General features: G+C 41.2%; 1 protein-coding gene across 1 annotated transcript in view; it reads right to left on the reverse strand.

Moving 5' to 3' along the window:
- Positions 1 to 1,523: 1,523 nt before the first annotated feature.
- DDX25 (DEAD-box helicase 25) overlaps positions 1,524 to 13,027 on the reverse strand; it is a 35,373-nt gene continuing 23,869 nt past the window's right edge. The window contains exons 9-12 of the mRNA XM_007947240.2: positions 7,755 to 7,992; positions 6,295 to 6,457; positions 3,889 to 4,077; positions 1,524 to 1,585 (exon numbers count right to left, since the gene is read on the reverse strand). Of these exons, the coding sequence (XP_007945431.1) occupies positions 1,524 to 1,585; positions 3,889 to 4,077; positions 6,295 to 6,457; positions 7,755 to 7,992 (652 nt within the window). The remainder of the gene's footprint in view (positions 1,586 to 3,888; positions 4,078 to 6,294; positions 6,458 to 7,754; positions 7,993 to 13,027) is intronic.

Genomic DNA, 13,027 nt, shown 5'->3' on the forward strand with positions numbered 1-13,027 from the left:
GAGAGAAATCTACATATCCTTTCCTCAGGGAAGCCAGCCCAGATGATGCTCAGGGTCCTTTCTCTCTGCTACACTAGCAACTTACATGCCCTCCTGTACCACCATCTATTATGATGCTGGCTGATGTCTGCTCATCTCTGCAATGCATTCTGAGATTATTGCAATTTCTTATCCACTTCTATTTCTGTAGAGTTTTGCACAGAGGTTGCATGATAAATCTCTGCAGTGGAAGGTGGATGATTTGTATGCATTTCTGAACCCTGCACATGGGAATAAAACATGGCCAGGTGAAGTGCAAGTGGAATGTCACAAAGATATGCAGAGACAACCATCCATACCAGGGGAACATGCCTGAAGCTGCTGCTTTTGGTACAACAGAGCCGAAGTTTGGGCTCTGGTGTGGGCTGCAACACCTGCACAGCTTTCTGGGAGAGTATCAATTTACTGCTTGTTTTCTCAAACTCATTAGTTCACTTCTGAGTAGCAAATGTGAGAAATGAAAAGTATCTCAAAGGGTTTTGCAATAAAACACCCAGGATTCTCAGATAAACTTTTAAATTCATAAAAGCAAAACCTTTTGGCTCCCTGGCATGCTACTTTAATAGAACAAGTGGGTATGCCCACCCTGCACTTTTCTTCAAGAAATGCCTAGAGTAAAGACACATATTCAGAGAATACTGAAGAACTGATAGGGTACACCTTCTCTAATCCAAAGATATAAGAAGGAAATAGAAAATATTTTGAAATTCCATGTCACTGGAAACATTAAAGAAAAGCAAAATGTCCTATTTTCCAAATGGTTTCACTTTGTAAAGATTTTACCCTGTACCTGTGTGTATGTGTGTGTGCGCGTGTGTACACACATGCACATGAAGGAGTGGAGACGAATGAGGGAAGGAAAGACATTATGGTTGTAAAGGGCATCTGTGAGCGAGGTCTGAAGTCTTTTTCATTTATTTAAGTGTTCAGCTGCTTATCTGAGGGCAGTTTGAACCCACCAGCTGCTCCATGGGAGAAAGATAAGGCAGTCTGCTTCCATAAAAATTACAATCTTGGAAACACTATGGGGGCAGTTCTACTGTGTCCTGTTACGAGTTATTATGTCCTATTATGAGTTAGAATCAACTCAGTGGGAAAGGATTTGGTTTACTGGGGTTACACCGGCTCAAATTACAAAAAAGTAAGGCTCTACCGCCATCTCGTGGCACTGTAAGATGTTCACAAGAGGTATGACACCAGCTTATATAAACCAAATCCAAAAACATGTCAGTAGCACATGCATGTTTAACTTCAAAAAGATTAGAAATAAGAAACAATCTTGCTTTTTTTATTCAAAAGTATCATGAGTTTACATCCATTTAACTTCAGAAAGACCTCAGGTCTTAAAACATTCTACCTGACCAGAGGTGACAGTTTTTTTATTGAAAAAGGCTTGAAGGTTTGACACAAAAATTTACTTTCAAAACCTGCTGGGACATTTTTCACATAAGCTAGCATAATTCACAAATGATAAAGTTCTTTCTTCAGTATTCAATCTTTTCGATTTCATCCATGTCTTCAGGGTCAAGTTGCTTAATATTGCTGTCTGGAAGAATAAAAGAGAATGGGCTAGTCTTATTCCAGAACCTAAAGGGAACTTCATTCCACACAACTCTGAATTTCTGAAGACAGTGATACCTTTGAAAATAGGCTTCTGTGACACTTTGAGAAAGCCTTGAGATAGGAATGCTCTTTAGATAAAGAATGGATGGTACTAAAATAACTGGCCACTTCCAACTAAAACAACATTAATTATACCAGACAATGAGACCTACATACCTTCAGGCAAAAGGGAGGAGCCTGTGAAGGGGCCTGGCTGAGTTAGGGGGAATGAAGTGGGAGTAGGGGAGGGCAAGAGAGGGACTCTCCACTGGGGTCACTTCCCAAAACTAGGTTGGTAAGCAGTTCCCATAGTAACCGTAGGCCATATTTGTTCCTGCCTCCTGACCTTCTCTGGTTATCCTAAAATAGGGGACCTTAACCTATGGATAGGCTACAATCACTCCGCAAACCTTTTAAAAATTGTCTTCCAAACTATGTACACACCTATGTGAATTTTCCTAGGGAGAGTGTCCATTTCTTCCAACAAAGGTTAAGTATCACTGTCCTAAAAGGTAAAACAAGGGATGTATTTGAAGTCATTCGTGTGTTCCTTGTAGTCTGCTCCCTGGCCATATATGTGGCTTTTGGGGCCTTTGCTCCACTTTGAGAAGTGGACTTCCCAGTTTAGGGAATTATCACATTTCTGTCGGAGTGCAGTCTGCCAGTCCAAAGGCCCTGGCAGGTCATCAAAGCCTGCCTTGTTCAATAGGGAGGCTCAATGAGTGATAGCAGGCAGCTTGAGAATTTAAGACTATGCTATAGGGCAAGAGGGAGGGGAAGTATAAAAGAGCAGGCTGGGGTCAGACTATAATCTCAAAGGATGTTATTGCTCTGTTTAGGGTAGTCCTATTCCCTTTAAACTGAACAGGTTGAGAAGGTGAGTGCTGAGGTACTTTTCAAAGAAACTATTGTTGTTGTTGTTGTTATTTGCCGTCGAGTCGGCCCCGACTCATAGCGACCCCTCCTTGGGTTTCTGAGGCAGTATCACTACGGAAGTAGGATTGCCCAACCTTCCTTCCGAGGAGTGGCTGGTGGGTTTGAACCGCCAGCCTTCTGGTGAGCAGTCAAGTGCCTTAGGCACTATGCTACCAGAGCTATAGGTAATTCTATTTTACATTATGTAAGGAGGCATTTTCCTGTCTTTACCTCACATAGGCAATTCCAGGCTGGGTCATCTCTCTGCCTGGTCTTCTTATTCTTTCTCCCTGAAATGATCTAATATCCTGCTAGAGACCTCTTACTAAATCACCTTAGGTGTAAACTGAACGTCATCTCCCCTATGAAGCCTTCTCCAACACTGTCAGCCAGAAACAACTGTCCTGTGTTTCCTTATTAGTCCTCTGTACATATCTCTAGTGTTGCACATGCCACTATGTATTAGAGCTAGCATCTTCTCCCTGGTTAGACTGTGTGTGCCTTAAGAGAGGACGTGGTATCTTAATTTTCTTTGTAGGAACAGTGCATTATGAAAGCTAAGTAAATGCTGGAGGGGTGGATAGACAAATATAATGGAACTTCATTCCCAGAGGAACTGTAACTTGGAGAAACATAATAATTCCACCTAGTACCATCTGGTTTTTAAGCTTATTCTTCGGGAACCAAGCTTGCTACTAAAACCAAACTCACTGCTGTCAAGTCGATTTCGACTCATGGCGACCCCTCCTTGGGTTTCTGAGGCGGTATCCCTACAGAAGTAGATTGCCCAATCTTCCTTCTGAAGAGTGGCTAGTGGGTTTGAACCACCAGCCTTCTGGTTAGCAGTGAAATGCCTTAGGCACTACACCACCACTAGCAAGCTCAAAAATGCTTCAGGGGAGGTCTGTTATATGTAGGGGGAAGAGGAGGTAAAAAATGCTGGCAATAAATGGTCTATAAAGGTCACACAGCTCTAAGTGGCAGAACAGGAATTGAAAACCTAGGTCTGACTGAAAAGCCCATGTCCTTTCCATATCATAAGAAAAAACTTATCTAAGGTGTTTCTTACAGGACATGAAAATCACCTGATTACAGAATGAGATGCAAGTCTGAGCTCATATTAATTCCACTTGATTTTAAAAGTGTTAACACTATCAAAGAATTATCTTATCAAATGTCTCACCTGAGGAACTTAGACCTGTGAATGAGAAGCCATCTGCCTACAGCCTCCACAAAACCACAAGCCTCTGGGCTCAAGCTCCACTATACACATCACCACTCTGCCAGGTTAAGCAGATCTATAGTTTACAGTGTGGAGGCTGTGCTACTCACTGAAATGATCCTGGATTTTCATCAGCAAGGGCAGCTTATCCACTTCAATCATGTTAAAGGCAAGGCCTTTTTTCCCAAAGCGTCCAGTCCGCCCTATGCGGTGGAGGTAGGTCTCATAGTCTGGTTCCTCTGCTTGGTTTACAGGAAGGTCAAAGTTCACAACAATTGTAACCTGCTTCACATCGATCCCTAGAATAGGAAAAAACATTGTAGTGTTTTGGAAATTTTTTCTTAGGACGTAGCTTTTCAAGAGCCACACTTACTAAGGGAATTCTCATTTAACTAAGGTAATTTATAAATCAAATCTGGCTTTGCATAACTGAAACAGATACCTTGGTCAGGCAGTTTGCTTGCACAGCGTGCCTGTGATGTATAAGAGTGTCAGCAGAGGCTTATTCTAAAGAAGTTTAAATATGCACAAAGTGTGTGTGCATGCACCTACAGAATGCACCCTTAATCGTCTGTCTCCTTATTGATCACAGCGTCCCAGCTTCATTCACTCCATTATTCTAGACAGGTTTTTAAAATTTTTTTCTTTCCTCAACTGTTACAACTTCCAGACTGGCTTACTCTCCATCTCATTTCTCACTCCTCTTTCTTATGACAGTTACCATAGCAACATCCAGAGCACTTGGGTTCAGAACCTAACTGGCCAAATAGTATGGGATAAAATTCAAATAATTCAAGACCTTTAACCACCTAAAGTATCATCTCCTAACCCATAAACTGAACATTCCAGTCGCAAGGCCTTGCTATTTTCCCAAACATACTGTAAATTCTCATCCAACTGAATTTGCTACCTTTCCTTCAAAGTCTTTAAAACCCAAGAAGAGTCTTGTAAGACTTTGGTGATTCCCAGTGTCTTCCATCCAACAAGCTGGCTGCGTTATGATCCCAGTCCTCGCACTGTGCCTTGTCTCTGGAGCTCTTTTGTGTCTTCTAGGGTCTAGAGATATGCTGTCCAATATGACCACCATTACCCCATGGGTAATTTTATTTTAAAATAAAAAATTCAGCATCTCAGTTACATTTGTCATATTTCAAGTACTTAATAGCCACATTTAGCTAGTGGCTACCAACTGGACAGGACCGAATAGAATATCTCCATCATTGTAGAAAGTTATACTGGATAGAGATAGTATAGAGTCAAGAGACCAGGTGACAAGCTCCTGAGAGACAGGGACCTCATCTTTTTTCAGGCTATTTTTGCAAAGTGCTATACTCAGCACTTACTGCTAACATGGCAAGTTCTCAGTTCTATCTGCTAAAAAAGAAATAATTAGGAAACATGGTTAGAATAATGGAGTTTGGCAAGGAGATAGGAAGGATGAAAAAAGTGAAAAAGCCCTTCTCTTAAAAAAAAAAAAAAGATTTTACCCCAGTAGTCAATAGCTTTAAAATTAAAAGCATTTCAGAGATGTTCATCATCATTAGGCACTGTTGTTGTTGTTGTTATGTGCCGTCGAGTCAAACCTGACTCATAGCGACCCCTCCTTGGGTTTCCAAGGCAGTATCACTACGGAAGTAGGATTGCCCAACCTTCCTTCTGAGGAGTGGCTGGTGGGTTTGAACCGCCAGCCGTCTGGTTAGCAGGCAAGTGTCTTAGCCACTATGCTACCAGAGCTCCCATTAGTCACTAAGGAAATGCAAATTAAAACCACAGTAAGATGCCACTATCCACCACTAGAATGTCTAAAATAAAAAATAGTGACAATACCTATTGCTGGCAAAGATGCAGAGCAACTGGAACTCTCTCACATTGCTGCTGGGAATGTAAAACAGTGCAGCCACTTTGGTAAAGAGCTTTGCAGTTACTTATAAAATTTACATACATACGTAATATTTAGGTACTTATCTAAGAGAAATGAAAACCATTTTCTATGCAAAAACCATACATAAGTGTTTATTATGGTTTTATTCTAAATAGCTCTGAACTGGAAACAATGCAAATATCCATCAACTGGTGAGTGGATGAACAAATTGTTGTACAACTATTCAATGAAATACTAAAAACCAAATGAAATACTACTCAGCAATGAAAAAAGAATATATTGACAACAATGATGAATCTCAAAGCATTATGTTAAGTGGAATAAGTCAGTTACAAAAGGCTACCTACTGTATGATTTAATTTATATAGCATTCTGGAAGAGACAAAACTATAGAGACAGAAATCAGATCAATGGTTGCCAAGGGGCCAAGTGATAGGAGGACACTAACTATAAAGGAGCACAAGGAAACATTTTGGGGAGATGGCAATGATCTGTATTTTGATTATGATGGTAGTCACATGACTGCATATATTTATCAAAACTCAGAACTATACACTCAAAAAGAGTGAATTTTATCATATGTATATTATACCTCAATAAACTTGACTTTAAACACACAAACACACACACACACCCCGAGCGCAGACATTGGTCGTTATAAGAACTTTCTCCTTCCCATCCCGAAATCTTTGAATGATGGATGCCCGCTGGTCCACAGTTAGCTCTCCGCTTAACAAAGACACTTGGTGTCCATCCTGCATCATCTCCACAGTCAACCACTTGGCATTTCGGCGAGTCTATGAGAAAAAACAAACCTATCCAGCACAGGAAGTTAAAGCAGACTGGCTGTTTGCAGGTGCTCATGCCTGAAGTGTGGGGTTGGGGAAAGAGGAAGCTGCAGAAGAGTGTCTGCTTCACCTCCCCCTCAGTCCCTGAGGAACCTTAGCATACATGGCATGGAATTCTCAAGCCCCTGTGCTTCTAAATGGGAGATTCTGTCAACCCGTCAGAGCTTTGGCTTCCTCATCAGTGAAATGAAGATAACTGGGACATTCTCCCTATCTTGCATGGGGCTACAAAAAGAGATAAATGCAGTAACAACAACAGATACTCTAAATGTGCTGCTGATGTGCCAGGCACCTTGCTAAAATTTTTACATGCATTATAGTCATTTGCTTTTCACAACAAGCTAATGGAGTAGCTACCTAATTTCATTTTTTAAAATAATAATGGGGGGGGCACCCCAGAACTTAAAAAGTTAAGAAACTTGCCCAAGGTTACATAGTTAGATACACTGATAGTAATAGGGAATACCTGAGTGGCTACTTTACTTATAATAAGTTAAGAATAAAGAGAACATTATTATTCTCTTTATCATAAAAACCCTATGATAAATATTAATCTACATGGGGAAATGTTAGAAGCAGTCTATTATGGACTGAATTCTGCTCCCCCAAAATACATGATGGAATCCAAACCTCCATACCCTGGATGCAATTCCTTTTAGAAACAGGATTTTCTCTGTTATGTTAACCAGTGTTGGGTTTGTCCTAAACTTAATGACTTCTGAGATATAAAAAGAGCAGATTAGGCACAGAGAGAAGCAAGCACAAATGGGGGAAAGACAGAACCACGTGGAGACTGCCAAGATCTAGAGAAGCTGGGACAAGGATTTCCCCCCCGTGTGGACAGAGAGACCCTATCCCTAGAACCAGTGCCCTGAAATCAAACTTCTAGCCTCCTGAACTGTGAGAAAATAAATTTTTGTGCTTTAAAATCACCCACTTGTGGTATTTCTGTAACAGTAGCACTAGGAATCCAAAACACAGTCCCCCTAAAATAAGGATTAAAAAAAGGATACTCACTGTTGAATATCATATTGAAGATGCTATTCCATTACTTAACCTTTCTAAGTTTCATTCATAAAATACAGATCATTCCTATTCAGAGCTGTTCTAAAGATTAAACTAGATACCATATGAAACATGCTGAACCATAAGTCACTGGCTACATGGTACTTATTACTATTATGGTCACCCTACTTCTGCTTCTAGGTAATCTAGCATGATAGAGATGAATCTCAACACAGTTTACCTGGCAGAAGATGATGGCCTGGCCAATGGTGATACCACCATAAATGTTGCACAAGGCTTGATATTTGTCTTTCCTGTCCTCGCACAACACATAATACTGTCGGATATTGTTCAGGGTTAGTTCCTCTTTGCGCAACTTGATGACATTAGGGTTGGGAATAATTCGCTCAGCAAACTGCCACACAGAGTCTTCAAAGGTTGCTGAGAAGAGAAGCATCTGGCATTCGGCAGGCAAAGCTCTGTGAGAGAAAAGGGAAGAAAGCAATAACCAAGCTGTGACCCTGTCATTCCTCTTGCAGGCAACCTCAAGCATGCTAGTGCCTACTGCCACCAGCTGCTCCCTACCCAACTGCTCCACAGGGCAGCCTAGGAGAGCTGTACCACCAGGAGAGAGCCAAGCGCCTGCCTCTCCTTGCCACCAAGAATTCAGAAAAGTATATAAGCTGAATATGGACTCAAGAGAAAAGTTTAGATACATATTCTGGAAAGTATGAGGTTTTTCATGTCAATTTTTCCTTAGGAGAAGGTAGAATCATGGAACCAAGAGTGCTATCTGAAATGTTCCTCATGATCATAATCTCACACAAAGTTACATGGGGAGAAAGAAAACAAATTAGTCTACCTGATCATAGGTGCTGTAAATTTTGGGAGAGAAAGTACCAAAGCTACTATTAACTTTACTGGGAATGATGATGATGACGATGATGCACTACCATCAAGTGGGATCCAACTCATAGTGATTCCTCCTTGAGTTTCCAAGGTGGTATCACTACAGAAGTAGACTGCCCAACCTTCCTTCCGAGGAGCAGCTGGTGGGTTTGAACCACCAGCCTTCCGGTTGGCAGTCAAATGCCTGAGGCACTAGGCCACCAGAGCTGCTTTATTGGGAATAGAAAGAGTTGAATACAAATGAAGTCTGCAGCAAAAAGGGAAAATGCAGTAACTAAAATGTACACTGAACTCATGATGGAAAACAGGCTTGAAGTTCAAAAACAAGCACAACTAGGGGGATTCATCATTCCAACCCTCCCCCACAAATACAAAAAAAAAAAAAAATGGTTCTAGGCCTTGAGGAACTCTGAATCAGGGAGCAGAAGACAGCAGCAGGCAATGGCAGATGGGCAAGAACCAACCAGTCAAAGATGAGTTGCATATGGTAGGAAATTTCATTTCCCACCATCTCTCGCCCCCCCTAGCTACAAGGCCACAGGCTGCCATGAACAGGGGAAGCAATCCCACCAGAAGAACTTGCTTCCCTAACCAACCCCCACCTTGTGCAAAGAGACAGGAGCCCATGATTCTTTTCTAAACTCAACAAGGCAGATCTCCTTGGGGTCCATTAAGAGCATTCTAGAACCTCCCCTACTTAGACACAGTCAGCAGAAAGGCTGCTGCAAATTCCTACAGAAGGCCCCCTGCAGTGGAGCCTGCTCCCAAACTGATAGAGTAGGTAGTTAAGTCAGACATAAGCAGGGAGCCTGAAAAGGAAGAAAAGAAGGAAGGAAAAAAAAAAAAAAAAAAAAAAACAGCAGAAACTTTTTCTTCGTAGAAGGCAGGAAGCTAGAGAGGAGACCGGATGCTAGAGACAACCACAACTTATACCATAGAAGATGACCAGCAGGTGCCACCTCAGAGAGGCATGGAAGGCAACTTCTGCTTCCTTGAATCCAGGCCAGTTTGACTTTAAGGGTCATTATAAATAAATTATAATGAATTTACATTGTGGTTATGGTGCTCCTCCCTCTGGTGGGCAATCAAGGAGAATTACAGTAAATTTAAGATGGTTGAACCAGAAAGATTAATGAAATAAGAAAACAAAAGGAGGAATGAGATTGGTAGAAAGTAATAAGGAAGCTTACTAGCAGATCCTCCACCTAAGTACAGCCTCAATATTTAGACAATATAAGAAGACTATTGTTCAGAGTTTGGGGCTGCTCCTCCTATGGGAGTAAGCCTGCTCTTTATCTCTTTGAGAGTGTACTTTGCTTAATAAACTTCCTACCACTTGTTCAGCCACTCCTCGGAAGGAAGGTTGGGCAATCCTACTTCCATAGAGATACTGCCTCGGAAACCCAAGGAGGGGTCGCTATGAGTCGGGGCCCACTCGACGGCAAACAACAACAACAACAACAACAACAACAACCGCTTGTTACTGTGAAGTGAGCCATGGTGTGTCTGTGGGTGTGTGGTCTCTTGAATTCTTTCCTGAGCAAACACAAGAACCTACTTCAGAGCCTCTCCTGGGAAATAAAACCCCTAGACCCAGCAACAAAACCAGGACTCTACCTGCCTTCTTATGTACCCCATGGCTCAGGCCTCTGAAATCAACAGGGCAGATTTCCCTAGAGTTTAGTTCGAGTTTGCCTGCCTTCTCTTCTGGCTGGCACTGAGGACTGCTGACTGAGCTTGCTGTGTGCTAGCAAACAGGTACCCTGAGTGAAGCCCATATACACTGCCAACATACTATTAGTGGCTCTGATAATAACAAGGCAGACCTCCCTGGGGGTCTGTTCAGAGTGTGTTAGCCCCTTTCTTACCTGGTAACTGTTGGCTGCTGGGCTAATATGAACTTCTATACAAGGCCCACTGCAGTGGAGCCATGAGGGAGGTCACCTAAGTAGACATTGCTCCCTCTACTGCCACAGGGCCACCAGGGCTCTGAAATCAACAAGACAGATAGATCTCTTGGAGGTCCTTCTGGGGAGTGCCAGACCCTCCTACTCCTGATACAGAGGAAAGTAGATCTGTGCCGCCCCTGAAAGCCAACTCAGATAAAAAGTGGTCCTCACAGAGCAGGGGGAAAAGCCTCAGACAAAACTGGAAAACTATACCTAGCCCAGCAGGGGAGCTCACTGGGTGTGGGCTTTCTGACTGAAAACATGGTTGGGGAAGGATTAATAATCAGAGAGACAGATGGAGATGGAGTATCCCTGTGGACAGATTGACTGGTATACAGTATCTCACCTGAATGCCTGTGGCCTTTGGTTGACGGACTGTTCACAGTGGGTTCTCCAGTATGTTTAGGAGACACTGAAAATTTAAAATTAGATCTTAATTTCTCAAACCCCAATTTAATCAGGGATGGAGAAGGTTTCTATTGTAGAGAAGAGGAAGAAGTGGAAAGCAAAGGCTGAAGGCCTCCAAAGAGTTTTCAGAAAGCAGCACTGACAAAAATAAAAATACTGGGGAGAACTGAAAAAGCAGACACACTCAAAAATTCCAGTGCCCTAAGGAACTAATCATAAAGCACATAAAAGATAATGAATGACGGTCCATCCAAATGAATATGATGAAGGGAGTAACACTGCATCTATAGAAGCCCAAATAATTACAGAATGGAAGAATGTAATGCAGCAACATTAAGCATAATGATAAAAAGAAAAAAGAAAAAACTAAGGAAAAATAGACAAAGATCTAAAAAAATAAGGAAAACAATGCACAAAATGAAAATTTTAAAAAACAGATAAAAAGAAACAAAACAAATATTGCGACATAAAGAGACAATAACTGAAATGAGAAATACAAGGTAAGGATTTAGAAACAGATTTAATCAGGCAGGAGAAAGAATCAGTGAAGTAAAGGATACAATAGTCAAAATTACAGAGGCTAAAAAGCAACAAGAACAGAGTCTCAAGACTACTGAGTGCCATTTAATGTAATTATAGGATAACATCAATAGACCTAATATATGCATCATGGGAATTCCAGAATGCGATCAGGGAAAGGATTAGATTAGAAAGACTATTTGAAGAAACAATGACAGAAAAATCTGATGAAGGATATGATTCTATAGATTCAACAAGCTAAAAGAATTTCAAGCAGCATAAACCCAAAGAGATCTACACTAAGACACATCACAATCAAGCTCCAAAAAATAAGATAAAGAGAGACTCTGGAAAGCAGCAAGGAGAGAAAGTAACAATCATATGTAAAAGATCCCCAGTAAGATTAAGTGCCAATTTCTCCTCAGAAACACTGGAGTCCAAAGGCAATGGAACAATACATGTAATGTACTGAAAGAAAAAAACTGCCATTGAAGAACACTATACCTAGAAAAACTGTCCTAAAAGAATGAGGATGAAATTAAAATATTCCCAGACAAACTGAGAGAGCTCACATCCATCAGATCAGCCCTACAAAAAATACTAATGGAAGTCCTGCAAATGGAAGTGAAAAAAACACTATAAAGTAATTTAATATAAAAAAGAAAGATCTCAAGTAAAGATAAGTTGCATGGATGTTGCTGTTGTTGTTGTTAGGTGCCGCTGAATCATTTCTGACTCATAGCAACCCCATGCACAGCAGAACGAAATACTGCCCGATCCAGCGCCAGCTCCATGATCCCTGTTATACATGAGCCCATCATCGCAGCCACCCTGTCAATCCACCTTGTTGAAGGCCTCCCCCTCTTTCGTTGACCCTCTACCCTACTAAGCATGACATCTTTCTCCAGGGAATGGTCCCTTCTGACAACATGACCAAAACAGGTGAGATAAAGTCTGGCCATTCTCACTTCCAAGGAGCATTTCAGGTGCACTTCCTCCAGGACAGATCTGTTAGTTCATTTAGCAATCCATTGTACTTTCAAAATTCTTCACCAGCACCACAACTCAAAAGCATCAACTCTTCTTTGGGCTTCCTTATTCATGAATAAGGAAGTTGCATGGATAAGAACCAGTAATAAGGTCTTCATACTTGATAATTCTGTTTTGTCTGTCACAGTTATTTACTTATTTATTTTCTGTTTTGTCCATCATGGTTTTTAATGACAAATGCTTGAAGAACAAGGATAAAATTATGTTGCAAGGCACATGAAATATAAAGATAGAATCAGTGATGACAACAACAAAATGTGGGGCAGGAGGACTGATATATTTGAGAATTTCTTGTATATTATTGAAGTTAAGGTGGTATCAACTTTCCCTAGCATTTTATAAATGAAAATTGTTAAATGTAATATTCATGATGTCTTAGACTGGGTTCTCTAAAGAAGCAACACACACACATACACAGAGCGCTGGTGGCACAGTGCCAAAGGCATGTGATCACAACCAGAAGGCTGGTGGTTCAAACACATCAGTGACTCCACAGAAGGAAGATGGGACAATCTACTTCTGTCAAGATTTACTACCTTGGCAACTGATAAAATCCAACACCCACTCCTGATCAAAACTCTCAGCAAAATAGGAATACAAGGGACATTCCTCAACATAATAAAGGGCATTTATGCAAAACCAACAGCCAACATTATTCTCAATGGAGAGAGACTGAAAC

Source organism: Orycteropus afer, unplaced genomic scaffold (genome assembly GCF_000298275.1).
Source record: "Orycteropus afer afer isolate SDZICR_OR568_19922 unplaced genomic scaffold, OryAfe1.0 scaffold00178, whole genome shotgun sequence".
Lineage (NCBI taxonomy): Eukaryota > Metazoa > Chordata > Mammalia > Tubulidentata > Orycteropodidae > Orycteropus > Orycteropus afer.